Raw genomic sequence first — 21730 nt, 5'->3', positions numbered from 1 at the left:
GAGAAATAGAAAATTTAAAGGACAAGATAAAAAATAGAAATGAAAGTTCTAATATTTTCTTCCTCCCACATCACAGTAGATGGTCACACCTACACAGAAGTGAGCACACTTGCCTTTCACAGCATTGGTGGAGCCAGTGAACAAAGGGGAGAGTGGAAACTGGAGAGTCCATCTGGGGATTTCTGTCCTGGCCTTTTAGACCATGGCAAGGAGCTTAGATTTTATTGCAGTCTATGGAAAGCCACAGAAGAGTTTTAAGCAGCAGTCCTTAGTTCAGTTTCTTAGTCCATTTGGGCTGCTATAACAAATACTATTAACTGGTGGCTTATAAACAACAGAAATGTATTTCTCACAGTTCTGGAGGCTGGGAAGCCCAAGATCAAGGCAGATTCAGTGTCTGGTGCAGGCCCAGTTTCTGGCTCATAGATGTCGCTCTAATGCTGTGACCTCACAAGGTTGAAGGCACAAGTGATCTCTCTTGGGCCTCTTTAATAAGGCACTAATCCCATTCATGAGGACTCCATCCCCAAGACTTAATACCTCCCAAAGGCCTCCCCTCCCAATGCTGTCAACTTGTGGGATAGCATTTCAGTGTATGAATTTGGTGGTGGTAGGGGTACGTGAGCCTTCAGTCCATTGCAACCAGCTTGTTTTTAAAAGATCGTTCAGTCTGCTGTGTGGGGACTAGATTGGAAAGGAACAAAAGTAAAATTAAGGGGATCACAAAAAAGACTTGCTAATTCAGGTGAGAGAAGAGAGTAGCTTAAACATGGATGATCCTGCTAGAGATGGAAATAAATGACAATTCAATATAACTTTTGAAGGTAAAAGTAACATAACAAGCTAATGAATGGCATGTAAGTGTGAGGGGGAAGTAAGGAATCAAGGCTGATGTCAAGTTTCTGGCATGGTGGCATTATTTATTAAGGTGGATAAAACGAAGAAAATGAGCTCTGGGGATGGGCAAGTGAGTGAAGGTGGGAGCTGGGACGCAAGACTTTCAGACATCTGAATGTGAAGTTTCAAACACCTGCCAGATGTCCCAGTGGAATTGTTTTTTAGATAATCGGATATCCAACTGTGAAGTGACTTAGGCCAGGAATATAGATGAGGATATCATCAGCATACAGATGATGAAAACCATAGGAAAACTGAAGCAATCTAGGAAGAGAGTTTAGAGAGGAAACGATCCCAGTTTAGGATTGCATCCAGACAGCAGCTAAGAGACAAAAGAACCTCGGAAAGTGTAGAGGGCATCACAGGTATCAAGAAAGTGTCCAAGAAGGAGAGAGAAAGGAAGTGTATGGGATTTAGTAGCCAAATGAAGATAAGTGTCCATTCAACTGGGTAACGTGGAAAGAGCAGTTTTAATAGAGTTTTAAGGGTAAGGTAAGAACAGAAGAACAAGAAGGAAAGAAGAAGGAAACATAGCATATGTAGAGAGCTGTTTTAAGCAGTTTGGTGCTGAATAGGTTGGTAAGTAGAGGGATTGTAGAGATGGGTAAAAATGGAAGACTTCAGAGCCTGTTTGTAAATTGCTGGGATGATGCAATAGAGAGGGTGAGATTGATGGAACAGATGAGAGAAGAGGTGATTGCATACAGAACCAGATCAATTAATAGCTTTGATGGTGAAAAGAATGCATTTTTTACAGCTTTTAAATTTTTTCAGTAAAATAAGAGGTGAGGCCATCAGCTGAAAGTGAGGCAGGGAAAGGGTGGGGTGGAAGGTAGGAGATTTGAGGAAGGAGAAGGTTTGAAATTAAATGCTCAGAGAAGGGGCCAAGAGCTTCCTAGAGAAATACAACAGAGTGGTGAGGCAGTGAGGAGCATCCGGATGGGACCTGAGGTTATGGATCTAGAGTAAAGCAGAGATCTGATTTTCTCCAGCTCCAATCTACTGTTCAGGTACTGTGATGGAATTCATCCAGGTTTGGATTTTTGCCTCTTGGTTGGGTGGTAATAAAATACTGAAATGTTTCAAGATCTGTATTTGAGAAGATGGAGGGCAAAGATGCAGATCAAAAGAAGAAAATTTTAAATGCTGAAAAGGGAAGCATCTACACATGAGAAAACCAATTTGGGAAACAGAAAGATGGTCTTTAGAGCCCGGGGGCCAAAAAAAAAAAAAAAAAAACGGTTATTTCCTGAGTGAAGAAAACGAGGGATTTGTGCTGAGTTTCTCTTTATAAGAACCCTCTGCTTCTCCTTAAAGCCCCAACACACACTCTACTCTTCCCCTCAGAAAAACAGAATAAGTATACCCACCAAGCAGCTGGCCAAGGTTACGACAACAGCCTCAGGAGCAAGATGAGGTTAACTGACCCTGGCTGTGTTTACAGCATGCGCCGTGGATAAAACTTGCAATGCTAGGTAACACAGGGAGAGTTTTCAGCTTAAGCATAAGATGGATTTTTATCACAGTTTATTTAGTATCAGTAGACTCACATTTTCCACCAGAGCCATGATAATTCATCTGGGATTAATATGAGTAACATCAGAGGAGACATTCACACGTGAAGAGTTCTTGAGAGAAATGGCATGACCTTTAGAGACTTTTACAAGCATGACTTTTATTGATGCCTTAGGACCACTGAGTTTGGAAGTTCGGCCAAATTCTAAACTTTGCCTCCCTAAATACTATTTCTACCTTCATTTGGATTCACTTCTTTCCCTTAACAGGTATACATCACCCATTATATTAAGTGATTGCACATGATTTTGTAAATGCACTGAACCTAAGTGATAGTTCTATTTACTATTAAGAAACAGATGTCTTTACATTGTTATACACTGGTCTGTTGTTTTATGGTCTTTCTTTTAAATTCTCTTATCTCCTTTAGAAAATTATTACCTTTACTCTTGGCTAATTAATATACACTATTCATACCTCCCTAACCAGTGTCCACCTACACTGTACTTACTGTACATATACTTTTTAACAAATTTAAATTGACACAAATGTTTTCTCAGTTTCGTTGGAATCCTGGTTTATCACACGTATTATATTCCTTTCATATTTCACAAGCCAGACTGTCCTATAATGAAGCATGTCAATTTTATTACTTTCGTGAACATTTCTTCACAGTTAGCCAGATGTTCTGCATCAAGGAAATTTTTTTTAAAAATTCAGAAAATAGTTAACGAAATAACTCTATTCCTGGGGGAGCAGAGGTATGCAATCCCTGTGCAACATCTGTTCTAATCTAATAGTGATTAGGTTCTTTTCTTAAATAATCAGTGCATGAGTAAAATCCTTTTCTTTCTCTTTTGCTGCTATCATGGATATTGTGTGAATGACAACAAACACTGGACATTATACTATTAGAATAAATAGCACCTCTTTTTGTACAAGAAGAAAGAGTGGTAACTGAAAACTCAGGATCTGGGTTTGAATCCTGCCTCTACCACCTACTTACCAGCGCTTCTGTCTAACTCCTCTGTGCCTAACCTTCTTTACCTGCAAAGTGCAGAAAATAGCAGTAACCACTTCACAGGGATATTATGAGATTTAAAAAATATAACACATGTAAAGCCCGTGGAGCAGTGATTGCCATATAGTAAGAGCTCAATAAACAGCAGCTGGTCCTATTTTATTGCATCTCTTCTGCAAGACCTCTCCAAACAAAATGAATGACTCCCTCAACCATATTCCCACAACCTTTCATGTAGATGTAAATAAAGATGTCAACAACAGCAGAATCATTTAATTTTTATGTCTTTATGCCTCTCACAGGCTGTGGGATCAGGCTCTTCCCATTCATGCCTGCATGTCCCAGCACCTATCATGGCATCATGGTCTGAGGGAGAGCAGCTACTCGGTAAATGTTTTTAGACTTTATATTCTCAGTTATGACAAAGATTTCATTTTTTTTTTTTTTTGAGACAAGGCCTTGCTCTGTCGCCCAGGCTGGAGTGCAGTGGCACAATGATGGCTCACTGCAGCCTCGACCTCCCAGGCTCAATCAGTCCTCTTACCTCAGCCGCCCTAGTAGCTGGCACTACAGGCGCCCAACACCACACCTGGCTAATTTTTGTATTTTTTGTAGAGGCAGGGTTTCATCATGTTGCCCAGGCTGGTCTCAAACTCCTGGACTCAAGTGATTCACCCACCTCAGCTGACCGAAGGGCTGGGATCATAGGTGTGAGCCACTGTGTTTGGCCAGGTTTCATCTTTTGAGAATGACTTCTATTTTCACAAACAGCCCAAAATTTATCTGAGCCCATGTGTACTATAAAAAGAGACTACTCAAACTGAATAATAAATTTCCAGGTTAAAAGTTAGCTAGTTAATTAGTTAGTTAATTAAAATAGTTAATTAGTTAAAGGTTAGTTAAAATAATAAATTTCCAAGTTAAAAGTTACTAAAGTAATGAACATTATTTTCTTGTATGGCTCACAAATATACACTGGAAACAACTACAAAATACATTTCTAAAAAGGTTTTGACCAGAGGCTGTGTCACTAAAATGCAAGTATGCACACTTAATGCTCATTTCAAAATAGAAATATTGGTTTTGACCTTAAAAATCATAGCAATTTAGATACATCAATACTAGACATACCAAGGAAGAGAACAGTCAGTGCTACAATTAGATTTTAATTTTAGAATCCTGAAAGTTGCATGTGGATTGGCAAAAAATTTTGGTTGTAGGGACATATTATCCTTTCTCTCTTAGGGATTCCATGAATGTGGAGTAATTTCTATGTTCTTTTTAATTCAGTAAACAAATATTTCCTAGAATCTAATTATTTTCCATACATTTTTATATTTTTACCCTATATTCAATGTAATTTTGGGTTTGTTGCCTCATTCTTGGGTCTGCTAATTTCTTCTGCCAACAGACAGTCTGCTTTGTAACCAACCCAAAGTCCTCATGCTCATGCAATCCCCTTTCTCTATGGTCTTTCACTAGAACTGAGAATAGCCTTAGATCACCACACAATCTAGTGCTGGTTTCGCGGAGTAGTTCTCAGATCTAGTTTATGCAAGAGTCCCTGGGGAGCTTGTTGAAAATGCAAGTTCCTAGGGACTCTGCAGATTTTGCCAGTGATATTTGCTAGGGTAGGCCTGTGGCTCTGCATCTTTGACAAGTTATCCTGGTAGTTCTAGGGCAGGAGTTCCCACAGCCTCTCTAAAAAAACACCAAAACAGAGGCAAAGGCAACTGAGATCCAACTGACTTAGTTTGAGTCACATCACCACCACAGACATGCTCTGGGAACTGGGCAAGTCGTTAACCTCACTACAGCTTGATTTCTTCATCTATAACTGGGAAGGAATACACCTCCCTCATAGGGTTGTTAAGAAGGTGAATTGAGATGACGCATTTAGTTCAACACCTAGCAAAGCACCTGGAACAGAGTAAGTGTAGCTATAAAACTATTACTTCATAAACTACAAGGCTGGGGCCAAATCACCTGTTTAGTCTTCTCTTTTGTGGTTGTAGGTATCTTTGTGGCTCTGCCCTGAATTTTTTTCAATTTTTCGCCTCCTCAGCAAGATCTGAGTTCTATGGTCTATGTCTGATCAGGGCCTGGGTACCTCATTATCGTCCTACGCATGTGTCTAATTATTCCCTGAATGAGTACACATCATTGCACCTTTTCACTTCAGCCTCGTTAGAGTGCTCCATTGGCCCACCTTGTTATTTCCCATCTCTTCACTAATGTCCCTTTTTTCTGCTTCTCCTTTCAGTCCTCACATCTTCTTGCGCCTATTTCTTTCTTCATCGTATTAAATCCTTCCTTTTATGCTTGTCGTTATTTCCTCCTTTCTACACAACTCATTACACCCCTCCATCTGTGAACTTCATTATGCCATCCCATTTTTATCTCATCACATCCTCATGATGCACATGTTATTAGCTCCTCCATTCATGCTTAGTACCGCATTCTTTCTCTCTGCTTCTTATCTACCACAACCTGCCCTTCCACCCTCCCCTTTTAATGCTCCCATTTGTAAATCACATTACACCCCCATGCCTTTACCATTACACTTATCTATGTATGCATTTCATTGCACCATTACCCATGCACATTTTCTGTGCATTTCTATTTGAACATCTCATTATGGCCTCATCAAGCATGTGCATGTCATTATTCCCCTTTGAAATGTTCACGTACACATCACATTATATCTCTCTATGTTTGCAGCTCATTAAATCCAGTGCTTCTAGGTTTGACAACAAACTAACAAAAACAGACAGATAAGTATGTTACTTGATTTTAGAAAACTAAATATGTTTCTCAGGCACCTAACATTAGTGTTTCTTAAAGAAGTCATTCATTTCAGGAAGATTTACATATATTTACCTAGCTGAGAGATAAAAAAACACTATATTTTACATGCATAATAAGGAGCTTCTTATTTTGCTTTATTTGAATTATCATCATTGTCACTACTTTTTTTGAGATGGGGGTCTCGCTATGTTGCCAAAGCTGGTCTCAAATTCCTGAGATCAAGCAATCTGCCCACCTCAGCCTCCCAATGTGCTACGATTACAGGAGGGAGCCACTGTGCTGGCCATTATCACTACTTTCTATTATTTCTCCACAGTTTAGAAAGTAGTACAATTATCCATGAATAGATTGTAGCAAAAAGTCACTGAAAGAGACAGGTTAGGAATCAAAGTAATTTTACAGTGTGAGGAGTGCATTAAAAGCAAAGAGAAATTAAAATATTTTCCCAAGAACTGCCAGTGAATGGTAGTGGCAGGGCTCAAACTCTGATCATCTGACTCCAAAACCTATATTCTTCATTCTGTACCACTCAGTAGAAAAACTCCTATTTCTAAATATCCTCTCTGCCACTTAGCCGATGCTGTGATAATTCCCTAAGACAGAACTTGGTGTCGGCATGCTTTGTTTTGTTTTCTAAAACAAAATAGAACATATATCAAACACTTTGTATTTTGGACCTGTTCCTTTATCTCCAAGTTTGAAGAGCTAAAAGTTAAAAGAAACTGTAATACGGAGCCTTCTAACAAGAATAAGTGCAAAAATCAGGAGAAAGACTTTCACCTCCAAGGCCACCCTCACACAAGTAAAATAGGAACTCCTCTATAGGACGTTTGAGGAGTACCAAGGAAGCACCCCACACACACAGAACCGTTCTTCCTCACAGATTCTGATCCTTGCTAGTCTCTTTGCTTCACTGAACTGTGTTCTCTGCCTCATTTTTATTTTTCAACAAATTATGAAATAGCTCATAAATTCAGAAAAGTACAGAAATAGGATACCCATTCCTGCCACAAGATAGATGTTTACATTTCTTCCATATTTGCATCAAATATCTCCCTTTACAAAAAGAAATTGTCACAAATACTCTCCTGAGGTTGGTGTATATTATTTCCATTAATGTTTTTGTACTATTGTTTTAAATTTTTACCTAAATATTATCAGATGCCACACACCTTTTGCAATGTGATTTCTGCACTTAATGTTATGGTTTTTTTGTTGTTTTTTTTTCCCTTTCGTGGTTTTTTTTTTTTTTTTAATGGAGTTTTGCTCTTGTTGCCCAGACTGGAGTGCAATGGCATGATCTCTGCTCACCGCAACCTCCACCTCCCAAGTTTAAGCGGTTCTCCTGCCTCAGCCTCCTGAGTACCTGAGATTACAGGCATGTGCCACCATGCTCTGCTAATTTTGTATTTTTAGTAGAGATGGGGTTTCTCCATGTTGGTCAGGTTGGTCTTGAACTCTCGACCTTAGGTGATCCACCTGCTTCGGCCTCCCAAAGTGCTAGGATTACAGGTGTGACCCACCGTGCCCAGCCCAATGTTATGTGTCAAGCAATTCTCCAGCCTCAGTCTCCTGGGAAGCTGGTATTACAGGCGTGTGCCACCACATTCAGCTGATTTTTAAATTTTTAATAGAGACGGGGTTTCAACATGTTGACCAGGCTGATCTCCAACTCCCGACCTCGAGTGATCCGCCCACCTTGGCCTCCCAACGTACTGGGATTACAGGCGTGAGCCACTGTGCCTAGCCAACCATAGTTTACTTTATCTAGTTCTCTACTGAGTAGTGGTTCAACTTTCTTAAACTGCTTCCATCACTATTACTTCACCAGTGCTTAGTTCTCTGCTCTGTGAAGTGACTAAATGGAGACATTTAAAATTCCAGCATCATGGGAAGTAATACATTATCTCTAAGTCCATAGTAGAGTCAGTTTTATCTCCTCTGTAACTATCCCAAGTAGTAAACATGTCAACAAAATGATACTTCTTTTTCTTTTTTCAAGACAGGGTCTTGCTCTGTTGCCCAGGCTGGAGTGCAGTGGTGCCATCATACCTCACTGCAGCCATGAACTCCTGGTTTTAAGTGGTCCTTCTACCTCAGCCTCCTGAGTAGCTTGAATAGCAATTTGGTAGAACGTAGTGAAATTGAGGATATGATTAATGTTAAATTTTTAATGTCTCATACAAACAAGGTTTCTGGGGCATAGCAGATTATTATTATTTACTTAGCAACAAAATAACCTCCTAAGTTTCCTTTTGCCTCAGTTGTTAGCCCTGGGGCAACGTGATGAGAACCAGATGTCATCTTACACATCCTAGGATCTGTACTGTAGGCCAGGAACCTTGACAATATGAATTTGGGTATTTACATAGAGGGTGGAACAGCTGTCCGTGAAAGGAGGGAACAAAAATCTTTGCTCCTTGGGAAGGGATCTGGGTTCTTACTTTTACCGTTTAGAATGTAAACAAATCCCTCCAGGGGAAAGAGAAGACTAATGTCTCCACCTGACAACCCAAGCTCCAATATCCTAGTTCTCATCCCCATCTTAAAACATAAACATACCTCCAGGAAAATAAATCTCTCTAGATGGTCTTTCACTTTCTAATTAGTCATAAATTCACTTCTAAAGCTTGTTTTTTTAGCCCAGGTCCCAAGTTTCAGTAAAATTTGTTCAAAAAGCCCTAACTGTGCAGAAACACAAAAATATTTTTACAGCCCTACCATTAATACACTATGACACAGCAATTCCACTCCTGAGTGATTATCACAGAAAAATTTTTGCTCACATCCACAAGGGGACACGTATAAGAATATTCATTGTTACATCCTTGTGTAAATGCAGAGGCAGGGGCACGCTTGGTGTCCACACTAGGGAAACGGTGAGGTGAAATGTGGTGGGTGGTGGATGCACACCATGAAATCACTGTGCAGCTGTAGAGGCAACAGTTAGCTAAATACACATTCAATATCATGTAGAGATCTTGAGTGAGACAAACAAGAAACCAAATAGAATCCACAGCATAACATCATTTGCAAAAATGAAAAATAAACATTGCTACATATTTTTCAAGAATACGTATCTGTTCTAAGACATACATCAAATCCAAAAAGTGAGTACTTATATAAAGGGGAGGTTGGAGAAACAGTCTGAAAATGAAAGTGGTATCATGGATAAAGGAAAAAAAAATAAAATTATGAGAATAAGAGAAGCACCTTGCCTCCAACCAAATAACCTGCATGGCTAGGAGCATGGTTTTCCTGCTGATTTCCAAAGGAAGAAAAAAGAGCCTCTCCAAATTAACTCTTTAATATCAGTATCTTCTGTAGTATAGTACTACATAATATATTCAACAAATAGTACTACATATTTGTTGAATGTAGGTGACAGTCATCAGTTAGAAAAAAAAAAATCACTGCAATTATTTGCTTTGCACCATGAAAGGAGAACATGTAGGTGCTCGCTATAATTGCCAAAAGTTCTATGATTACATTTTACTGCTGACACCACTGTAAAAAATGTTAAAGTTTTCTTGACATTTTGAACATTGGTAGTGTTTTGACCTTGCTCCCACTCTAACAAAAATAATTAGCTGGTTTTAATGAACTGAAGTTTCAAAGAAATTGGATTTGTAAAAAAGATAATTGTGGTTTTATCAAACATTTATAAAACTTGTTATATAGCTTTATGCAATTTGCCGCCTTTATTTTCTACCCAACTCATATACTTCCACTAGATTTTTCATAAATCGCTTTACTTAAACTCTTGTTGCATTAACTGCCAATATCCTGTAGTTAGATTATTTTTTCACGATTTTTAGATGAGTGTGATTTTGGCCAATTTGGCTTTTTTAATTTTATCATATTTGCTGTTCTTAAAGTGTTCTTCAAAACTTCTCTCTGAAATGAATCAAACATAGTGTTTTCTTCCAGTCACTTGGAGCCAGACCCATAGAACTGCCATGATTTGCCAAAAAGAAATTCTGTTCTTCCCAACACAGAGAAACTCAAAGGATAGAAATATAAGTTTATTTAGCGACCTGTAGTGATAGTGAGGAGTTTGCCACATTGGCCTCATACAGTCACGTTTACCTCAAGTTGCCTTACTAATTTGGCATAGAAATATGAGAGCCAATGGGACATAGCACATGCGTGGCATCCATGTTGAATACTGAAACGCACTATGAATCCCTCCACATCAGTGCCCTGCTGCCTCTGCTTAGAGTCTGCTCCCCGCATGGCCCACCTCCCTCCCCACCCACCCTAGCCTTCTGCCAAGCTTCATATTGGGCCCAGTAAGTTCGATTTTCAAACCTCATCTCTTCTTGCCGTACTGCACAATTTGGAATAATAACATCTCTGATATTTAAAAATCATATTTTGTCATATGAAATGAAACTTTCTCTTTTCTTTTTTTTTTAGATGGAGTCTTACTCTGTTGCCCAGGCTGCAGTGCAGAGGCAGGATCTCGGCTCACTGCAACCTCTGCCTCCTGGGTTCAAGCAATTCTTGTGTCTCAGCCTCCCAAGTAGCTGGGATGACAGGTGCTTGCCACCACGCCTGGCTAATTTTATTTTTAGTAGAGATGAGGTTTCACCATGTTGGCCAGGCACATCTCCAGCTCCTGACCTCAAGTGATCTACCTGCTTTGGCCTCCCAAAGTGCTGGGATTACAGGTGTGAGCCACCATGCCTGGCCTCTTGAAACCAAACTATTGTGGAAAAGAATGAGCATATGAACATGGAGACTGACAAATTTCTCAAATACCAATTAATGGACACAGATTAGCCATCCCCTCTCAAGAATACAGGATTAATTTTACTATAAATGCACACTGGAGTAACTTGGGGAGCTTGTGTAAAAATGCAGATGGGGTGCAGTGGCTCAGGACTTCTAATCACAGCACTCTGGGAGGCCGAGGTAGGAGGATTGTTTGAACCCAAGCATCCAAGACTAGCCTGGGCAACATAGCAAGACTTCATCTCTACTAAAAGTCAAAATAATAATAATAATAACTGGGCATCATGGTACATGCTTGTAGTCCCAGCTACTCGGGAGGCTGAGGTAGAAGGATCACTTTAGCCAGGGAGGCTGAGGCTGCAGTGAGCTATAACTACACCACTGCACTCCAGCCTTGGCAACAGAGCAATATCCTGTCTCAGTAAGTTAATTAAGTAAATAAAATAAAAATGCAGATGTCCAGGCTCCACCACAAACTCATCAGCCTAGGCTTTCAGGGACGAGAAGTGTATAGAATGTTTGTAACAAATTTCCCAAGGATTCCTGATGCCAATACGAACTGAGAATTAACAATCTGGAAAAGCTGAGGGTCTTGAGAACAAGTAGTCAACATGTTGACTATATTGAGGAATTAAGACAAACATCATTTTTCAATAATTAACACATTATTCTAAAAACTTGTTAAATAAAATGAATTCCTGTAATACCCACAGATGTGCAGATACATATATAAACAAATGTATTCTGGAAAGTCTTAATAGTCATAGTTGGATAGACATGAACATTAAAAACCTAAATGCTACTGTGATATAAATTAAAGAGCTATGTGCATCAATTAGTAAAAATGTATAATACTTCATTGAATATGTACTAAGGGCTATACTAAGTATTTTAAAAAGCTGCAAAATAATATGGAAGTCAGTCTTCCTGGTAAGAGCTTTAATCCAGTTGAGAGCAAAAAACATCACACCAGAAGAAGCTTAGTAACAATCACACCTCATAAATGAAGCTGTATTCAGTTTCCTCTGTGAGGAATACTGCAGACCCAATGACCTTCTCACTTGGACTGATGACTATGTCTCCTTCATCGCTTTATCCATGGTTTCTGATACAGGTGCCATGAATAATGTGTTATATAAATTGAATCCAATAGTAGTATTTTTAACAAGTTGAAAGACATAAAAAAAAAATTGTGCCATGGATATTCTTTAAAGTCTCTTTTGCTAGTTTATTCATTCAACAAACAGCATTTCCTATAAGACACTATGCCTGTAACAATTTAAGACAATATAAAGATCAATCGCTAATTATATTCCCTCACTAAGGGAATATCCTGGACTCCGTATCATTAGAGTATGTGCACTAGAAATAACTATACAAACATAAACATTATTATTATGTGAAAATATTTGGGATTTTTAAATAAATTCTTGTTTATATTTCTTGAAAGATACTTGAAATATGTGCCTAGAGTCATCCTGTTAACCACAGGCACACAGAGCACATGAGGCAATCCTATGTTTTGTATCTGTGCTCAAATAACTTTAGGACAGAATTTAAATGTGCCAAAACCCAAAGTTCTTCCAGACATATGCTTTCACTGATTTCTGGAAAATTGCTTCACAGTACCCTCTCAAAGAACATAGACCACATTATAAGATCCAGAGGCTACTATGCACTTTTACAAAATCCATTGTGTTGACTCATGCTGCCATTTGTCAGTGAAACGATGTTGTAAATATTCTCTCATCTTTCTATGCTGCCTGGCTTAGACTTATTTTAGTTTTTCAAATTCCTACCCTCATTAATGACTTTTTTCTAAAACTAGAGAAATGCTCATTTAGCCAAATGTTTAAAAATATTATGTTTTCCTCCAGTGACTTTTGACCTTCTTAAATTAAATGATGCTTGTCAGGAACATCCTTCTTAGTTCATACCTATTATGAATATATATCCTTTTTTTTTTCATCAACGAAAATAATTTGAACTTCAACATTCTTTGTGTTTTATTGAGGCCTGATTTGGAGTGTACTTGGGAGCACGTGACTCTTCTAAATAGAATCATCACTTTCATGGAGAACTGGGCAAAAGGATGTCACTTTTCTTTCCTCTTCATGGCACACTCTCAGTATTAGTTTTCAATAATGCATAGCAAATTAGCACAAACCAAGCAACATCAAATAACATATACTTATTATCTCACAGTATCAGAGGGTCAGGACTTCAGCTGTAACTTATCTGGGTCCTCCACTCAGGGTCTTACGGGCTACAATCGAGGTATTGGCTGGGCTGTGTTTTCATTTGGAGGTTCAAATGTGTGGGGTCTGCTTTCAAACTCATTCTGATTGTTGGCTGGAATCATTTCCTTGCAATTGTAGGACTGATGACTTTGAACTGGCAACCAGCTGAAAGCCTCCTTTAAGATCCTAAAGGCCACCCATAGTCCCTGTAGTTCATAATGTGGCAATTTGCTTCTTCAAGCACAGCAAGAGGGTCTCCCTATGCATCTGCTAGCAAGACGGGTCTGTGTGTGTGTGTGTGTGTGTGTGTGTGTGTGTGTATAATAACAATGGAATTGATATCTTATCCCCTTTGACACATTCTTGGTCAGAAGCAAATCATAGGTCCTTCCCACACACAGGGGATGGGAGTATGCAAACAGATGAACACCACAAGGTGAAAATTACTGGGAGGTCACCTTAGAGTCTGTCTGCCACAATCCCATTAGAACTGAAAAATACTCAGACAGTGACTTAGAGTTAGATGTGAGTTATTTTTATCACTTTTCTGGAGTCTAGTTATCTTAAAGAAAGTTTGTAATTCTCTAAACAAATCTATTTTTGTTCTCCTGTTTTAAAAAAATAGAAGTCATATAGCAATTCTTGGTCAAGGCCTGGGAAGCTGCAGGACCCAGAAGGGCAAAGGTTAGGTAGGAGAGAGAACTACTGACCTCAAGCACATTTAAGAGGCTAAAGTTCCAAAAATCTAGGTATCACTAGTTGTTGGTTTGTGTTTGCTTGTTTCGTGATTTATTTTGCTTTCATTTTTCACAAATTTTGGAAACTATATGTGTTTCATCTGTCTTTCCATTCAAAGTTTGCTATTATCACCAACTTCAAAGTTCATACAACTACCATGGATACCCTTTAGCACAACACCTAAATCCTCTGAAGAGGTAAGCCTGCTTTTGGCTTCAGAACTTGAACACAGGAATGTAGCTTACCATCTGTCTGAAACTTTTAAAGTAACTTTATTTCCAAGACAAATGTGGATTATAGGCAACAACCTGGGACATTTCTGGTCTCAGAACAGGAAAATAAAGGACCCCTTAAGCATTATTTTAAGCACTTTGTTTGCTAGTAGTGTTTGTGGTAAATGAAAAATTGATCCTTAATTGTGTGGGAAACAGCAAAGTGATCTGCATGCCAATGGCCAAGTACAGACTTCAGAGACTTGGCAGTTTTGAAACTGATATTTATGAACATCTGCTTTTCCCCCATACATTTTAATATGGATCGTATCCTTTGAAACTCACAAAACTCCCAGGTGCTTCAGTCTTTATCTTGGAAAACATACTTTTTTAAAAAAAGTTTTCTTTTTTTCCATTGAACATATTCAAAATCACTTTTGTCAAAACAATATTCCCAGATATACAGCACCTGTTGGAATGCCTGCAATATGGTATTAAAGGTTAGCAAGCCAAAATGCTGCAATCACCATGTCAAGTCTCCAAAATGTCCTACCCCAGAATACGAGCCATAATAGTCTTTTTTTTTTTTTTTTTTTTTTTGGAGACGGAGTTTCGCTCTTGTTACCCAGGCTGGAGTGCAATGGCGCGATCTCGGCTCACCGCAACCTCCGCCTCCTGGGTTCAGGCAATTCTCCTGCCTCAGCTTCCTGAGTAGCTGGGATTACAGGCACGCGCCACCATGCCCAGCTAATTTTTTTGTATTAGTAGAGACGGGGTTTCACAATGTTGACCAGGATGGTCTCGATCTCTTGACCTCGTGATCCACCCGCCTCGGCCTCCCAAAGTGCTGGGATTACAGGCTTGAGCCACCGCGCCCGGCCAATAGTCTTAATAAAGGATGCTGAAAAGTATTCATTTCTAGGCCCAGGGCATGCCTTTTGTTATTACACAAATATTTGTTTAGTGCTTGCTATGTGATAGGCACTTTTAGGTCCCAAGGTTATAGGTGCCAAGGTTATAGCAGCCAACACAACAGACAAAATCCCTGTCTTCATTGTGTTTATGTTCCTGGGTGTGTAAATGTTCTTTTTAAAAATTCCCTTTAAATTTTTGTAATACCTTCTATATAGTTCATTAGTTAAAAAAAAAAAAGCTTTGTGCTGGTTCTACAAACCAGTGCTAATCCATTAATGATGCTGGACTGAATTCTGGGGGTATTGTGAAAAAAAAAAATAGATATATTTCTGTTCTCAGTGAACTAATAGTTGGACATACTTCTCACCTCTGTCAAGAAATTTAGAACTGAGAATCAGGAGCTTTGGGATGCAATCTGGGTAGCCACTTGATCATTCTGTATTTGGATCCCTTATAAGCAGTGAAAACAGTGCCTATGCCCCTCAGCCCTTGAAATTTCTAAGAACTGTTCCTATACGGAGAGAAGATAAGAGTATGCAAGCTAGAGGAAAGGAAATAAAATCACAGCTCAACAGAGCACAAACATGTTAGTTGGCTGGGCATATGCAAGGCTAGCAAGAACATTAAGTCCCTCTTAGGAGGAGGAACCTTTTAAGAGTACAGTTTCTGGCCATCCTATATCAAAGAATACAAGTCATTTACATAATAGGAAAGCCTCAAGAGGACAGTAGAGCTATTTAATTTGGTTAGGCTAATAATTTTCCATCCATTTACAGTCTAACAGAACCTCTCTCCCCCGCCCCTTAAAGAGGAACACATTGGCGCGGTGCCACGGAGCACATAAAACATGGGTAGTCTTCTTGGAGTGTCAAGTCTACTAAACTATCTGGAGGAAAAAAGTTAACTAATTTATTGATATATAATTTAAGGCATTATCTTCCATTAAAACCAATGCAGGGCAGGCACGGTGGCTCATGCCTCCAATTCCAGCTTTTTGGGAGGCCAGGGCAGGCGGATCACTTGAGGTCAGGAGTTGGAGACCAGCCTGGTCAACACAGCGAAATCCCATCTCTACTAAGAATACAAAAATTAGCTGGGTGTGGTGGCAGGCACCTGTAATCCCAGCTGCTCAGGAGGCTGAGGCACAAGAATCACTTGAACCCAGGAGGTGAAGGTTGCATTAAGCAAAGGTCGCACCACTGCACTCCAACCTGGGCAATAGTGTGAGACTCTGCCTCAGAAAAAAAAAAAAAATCAATGCAGCTATATTATGGAATAGAATCAAAATTTGTATACACTTTTAGGATAAAGCATAAGACTAAACAGTACTGGAGCCAAGGGCTAAGTGATTAAGCCCACCCCCACATTTTCCATCAGCCCCCTGTAAAGCCAATAAAATAAATATTATACACACACACACATAATTTTTTTTTTTTTTTGAGACAAGATTTCACTCTGTTACCCAGCTGGAGTACAGTGGTATGATTTCACCTCACTGCAACCTCTGCTTCACAAGCTCAAGCTATCCTCTCACCTCAGCCTCCTGAGTAGCTGGGACCACAGGCATGCACCACAATACCTGTTTTTGTATTTTTGGTAGAGACAAGATTTTACCATTTTGCCCAGGCTAGTCTTGAACTTTTGAGTTCAAGCAATCTGCCTGCCTTGGCCTCCCATAGTGCTGGGATTACAGGCATGAGCCACCAGACCGGGCCAACAATATTTTTTGATATGGATAACTGGTTCTCAATTTTATATAAAATGTAAATACTCCAGCAGCATTTCTTCTAACTACATTGCCATTTGGATATCCCTTCTTTTTAGAAAATCTGGAGCCACTGCTAGATGCAAGAAAATTCTGGGCCATTTCAGGCTCTGACACGTCAATCCTGACACTCAGCCCTGGGGCCTGTGCTCACTCCCACTGCATTTATGAATACTGTCATGGAAAAGTTTGAGCTGAAAGCTTTTTTTAAGGCTGGCCAAGATAAATTGTTTTTTAATGCTGTCTCTTAGTCCTTAGCACTGAGATTGAGCATTGACCATCCTGATCCACATCCCCTTTTTCCAGTCTCTGAGTATTAGGTAGCAGGCAAAGTGGCTTGTGTTCTTTGTGCTTTGTGTTTCTGAAACAGGATCTGGACCAGGTACAGCTCCATCTGGAAGAAGTGAGGTTCTTTGACGTGTTTGGCTTCAGTGAAACAGCAGGAGCATGGCAATGCTTCATGTGCAACAACCCTGAAAAAGCAACTGGTAAGAGACCCCTACCTGCTGCTAAGAATGATTTGTGCCCCTTGGATTTACAGGGATCTATCTGCCCCATTGTTCTAGGTGGCCTTCCTCTTGCATGAACATCCCCAGTTGTAATAATGCACAATCATGTCCCTGTTTTGTGCTGAGAATGGCATCTCACCGAAGTGGTCATAGGAAAAAGGGAAAACTTTGGGAGGGGGAGGAAGAGAAAAAAATCCCTTAACTATATGTGGTTATCAAAGAAGTAGTATGAGCCATCTTGCCCTAAAAGTTTTCTTCATTTCAACCAGATGACCCTTAGGGTTAGAGAGAAAAGAAGTGTTCTGTCAAGGTGTGTTCCTTAAGGAAATGAGCCCACACTAAATGAGTGAATCAGCACACAGATCATATTATCTCATGTAATCCCCAACACTGTTGCTTGATGAGTAAATTGTGTAAAAAGTGAAGCATTAAAAGAGTAAGAAATTATCTGAGAAATAACCTTGTAGCTGGTCATTCATCCTTCCACTTCCTTTCTGCTGCTCAAGGAATTTGGTCTACTGAACTCGCCCAAAAATAATTGTTAGCAAATACAAGTCATGCCCTATGCTAAACATATCAAATACCTTATCTCATTTAATCAATCCTTGCAATAATCTTATGAGGAAAATACTGATATTATCTCTGCTTTACTGATGAGGAAACTGAGACACAGAGAGATATGGTAACTGCCCAAGGTCACAAACATAAATTAACAGCAGCAGAATTTGAACCCAGCCTGACTCTAGAACCCATGCTCTTAAGCATTTCACCATTCTGCCTCCTGGATAAACTTGGCTCAATCTGACCAGTGGAAACAGGTTGCTAATAAGGCTATGTCCAAAAAGTTATGCTGTCATTAGAAGTGAAATATTTCATCACTAATGTGCCCTTTGAGAGGAGAGAGCTCTCAATGCCGTCACGGCTCAGGAACCGCAGTTTGGACCACGAGAGCAGTGTTAAAAGATTCTTGAACACAAAGCCACTTTGTAGATGAGCCATCCTCTAGAAAGCCATTGATTATACCACCTGTACTCAGTCCTTTAATTTTAGGATTTTATGCATCTTAAAGATTACCCATTGTGGCAAGTCTGTCCTCTTGTTAACTGCCAAGATGTTGAGGCTGACTCGAAAAAGTATGTTTATTTGGCCAGATGGAGATGTGCAGGGCTCCCGGAGAGGTGCCAATTAAAATGTATTACCCCACGGAAAAGGGGTGGATGGCAGAAGCTGGCAGTTAGGATGCCAGCCTTTGTAAAGCACAGATTGTTGGCTGATTACAGAGTCTGGATTGAGCCGACACCAGAGTGAACACCCCAATTTTTTAAAAGTTAATTCAAACAAATATGGAATTGGGGAATTGACTGTCTCCATTATAAAACTTTCTAATTAGACCTTATTTCATATATGAAGAAGACAGAGCATAAAAGGAACTTTATTTGAGAGCTAGTAAAATAAGGTACTTGAACTCCCGACCTCAGGTGATTAGCCTGCCTTGGCCTCCAAAGTGCTTGAATTACAGGCATGAGCTACCACGCCCGGCCTAAAATAAGGTACTTATCTTAGGTAGCTCTGAGAGGCCCTGAAGAGTTTTCACTCCAAGTAAGCTGAGTCCTTAGATCAATAAATATTTAATCCTATCTGGCCAAAGGAGGACTCAGAAAAGGGGCTGAAAGTTAAAAACACAAAAAGTGTTCCTTTAATATGTATTTTCTCAAATTCACTGCCATGCTCTTGAAAAGAACGTTCTGCACATTCACTCTTTCTTATTTGCGTTCCTCACAGTTAAATATAAACTGAGAACATATAGCAATAAAAATTCAAGCAAGACCAAATATTTTAGAGCAGAACATATTGAATCAAAATGCTTGACCCTGAAAACTTCAGCGGGTTTGGATTTCTTTGCTCATTTCCTTTTATTACATGAAAGAGGATTTGAGTTTGAGAAAAGTCCTATTTTAAACTGTTTTTTTTTTCATCGAAACCCTTGACTCCCTAGATAGTTTATATAGGTTGTTGATTTTCTCTTCTTTTTTATATAAGCATATAAATTATATATTTACTCTTAGTGAAAGGTCTAACATAATACTGTTGCCAAATATATTACTCATAGAGACAGTGTTTGCATTCAAATTCTGCTTAAATTCAAAGTTTAAAGATGAGACATAACAACAAATACTTTATTGGTCATGCACAGTTAGCATATTACTTGCATCTAATTTTTCATTTATGAAAAGCATGTTTGTTGCATTAGTTGAGTGTCTTCTACACACTGACCCTTGGGATAGAAATATGAATAAGGTACGATGTATCTGCTCTAAAAGAAATTAATAATTCAGTTAGGGCCAAAAGGTGTATTTGAGAAAATCTAGCATACTTCTTTCATGTTTTTAGTATGCTATATTTGTTGAGTGAGTGAATGAATGAATGTATAATATTTTAAAATTGCAATGTCAAATATTCCTTGAATGTCAAAATGTGATGTTTCAAGATTGTGATTATATGCTAACCATATCAACTTCATCACTATACCATTCTCAATGCATTCTGAACCTGGCAAACGGAGGTTGGGGCTGTTTCCTCCTCGAGAGAAGTCACCATTTGTAAAGCCTTGATCCACTTCTATGCCTGTCTTAGCACCTAGAATGTACTGTGCCCAACTGAGTTCTACGTACTCTATGTAATGGTCTGAGTTTCATCAACACTCACACAGGGGCCAGATGCCCTGTTAGCCTCAGGGAGAAGGGGTTAAAAGAAGTAGAATTGGAGTCCAGAACAAAAGGCTGAAAAAACTGGGTTTTTGATATTTTTTAAAAGAATTAACAAATGATACAATAATTGTTTTCAAATATTCATGTTTCAATATTTTTTAATCCTGTTCAGCATCTCCATAAATGAAACATAAAACAATTAGAGAATTTCAATTAGATATTAGGAAAGACATCCAAAAATATATAATACTTCCTAACAGTGTGTAGACTTAGCCAGGGGACTCCTTCAGAAACAGACAGTACCTCAGCTGACTGACATGTTCAACTCACATACATTCCCATCTTCAAGTAAAATTATCATCACTATTCTCCCATCAACTTCACCATCAACATGCAGAAATTCACAGGAGTTTAATATCTGGTGAATAATAAAATTTGTATCTAATAAAGTACAGATAGTCAGAGGAAAGTAAATGCTAGAATAATGTAAAGGCCCTAAAATGATTATAATTGCTAGCATTTATCATTCTAGTGCTATGCTAAGCTTGCATGCATTTTTCTCATTTTCTCACCATTATCGACTTCACTGTACAGATCATAAAACTGAAATACAGAGAGATTAATTAATTTTCCCAAGGTCACACAGCTTCTCAGTGATGGAACCAGGATTTAATCCTGACAGGCCAATTCTAGAACCCGGCTTTTCAACCTATAGGGAAAATTCAAGTTAAGGACATAAAATATTGGAAATTCAAAGAACAATTATTCAGTAATGTTAAAATATATTATGAAGACCCAGAGGCAAGTTTAATTTTTTAGAAGTGATCTATTTCCTCAATGACTTACTCTACTCTACTTAAAGATGAACAGAGATTTTGGTGTGATAATGTGTGAGAAATTATTACTTACAGGAAATGATTACAGTAGAATCTATTTCCAATTCTTCCAACTGCTGATTCAGTTTCTGATAATCATTTTATAAAAGTTCAGAACAGAAGATTAGAAAATTACTGAAATAACTCAGTAATCCTCAGAGACTTGCCTCGTGGTGTTTATTGCAGATCTCATTACTCCACATAAATGAGAGAATGGAGATTGAGCAAGTAGATTGAACAGAACAGAACTTATTTCTGGAAAACCAAGCTAATATTCTTTATCAGTTGTCCTTGTGTCTTGAAATTGCACAGTGCATGTTGACAGTAAGAGTTAGTCAGTTGGTCTGTCCTGGAACACATCTGGCTTTCTCTTCAGTCACATTTTTGTAAAGTAGGAGGAAGAACTGGGTCATGACTTTCACTCATTTCTTGAGACACATGGGATGCCTTTGTTCTTACGCCCTACAAAAAACAACTTAGAGTTTTGGCACTCCTGTCCTCCTCAATACAGCTAAGCAATCCCATATGATTAGTCTCTTAGTCACTAGACATTAGAATTTGAATGTGATCAAGAGTAAGAGGTCCTCTTGTGTTCTAAAAGAAAATGGAACAATTTTTTCAGACAACTTTCTATCATGATTCATCTTTAGAACTTGATTTCAAATAGTTGTGTTATAAGAACATACTGTCAAGCTGTGTGCAGTGGCATGTGCCTGTAGTCCCAGCTACTCAGGAGAGAGTGGTGGGAGGATTCCTTAAAGCCAGGAGTTTGAAGCTGTAGTGCACAATG

General features: G+C 38.9%; 1 protein-coding gene across 3 annotated transcripts in view; it reads left to right on the top strand.

The window, feature by feature from the left end:
* VEPH1 (ventricular zone expressed PH domain containing 1) overlaps positions 1-21730 on the top strand; it is a 221069-nt gene that overhangs the window by 171113 nt on the left and 28226 nt on the right. For all 3 annotated transcript variants that reach the window (XM_012447362.3, XM_012447363.3, XM_012447364.3), the window contains exon 12: positions 17219-17336. In XM_012447362.3, coding sequence (XP_012302785.1) covers positions 17219-17336 — 118 coding nt within the window. The remainder of the gene's footprint in view (positions 1-17218; positions 17337-21730) is intronic.

This window comes from Aotus nancymaae, unplaced genomic scaffold, assembly GCF_030222135.1.
Source record: "Aotus nancymaae isolate 86718 unplaced genomic scaffold, 86718_ANA_hifiasm-v0.15.2.pri h1tg000019l, whole genome shotgun sequence".
Lineage (NCBI taxonomy): Eukaryota > Metazoa > Chordata > Mammalia > Primates > Aotidae > Aotus > Aotus nancymaae.
Note: the sequence above shows the minus strand (reverse complement) of the source record. Positions and strands in the feature narration are given on the sequence as shown.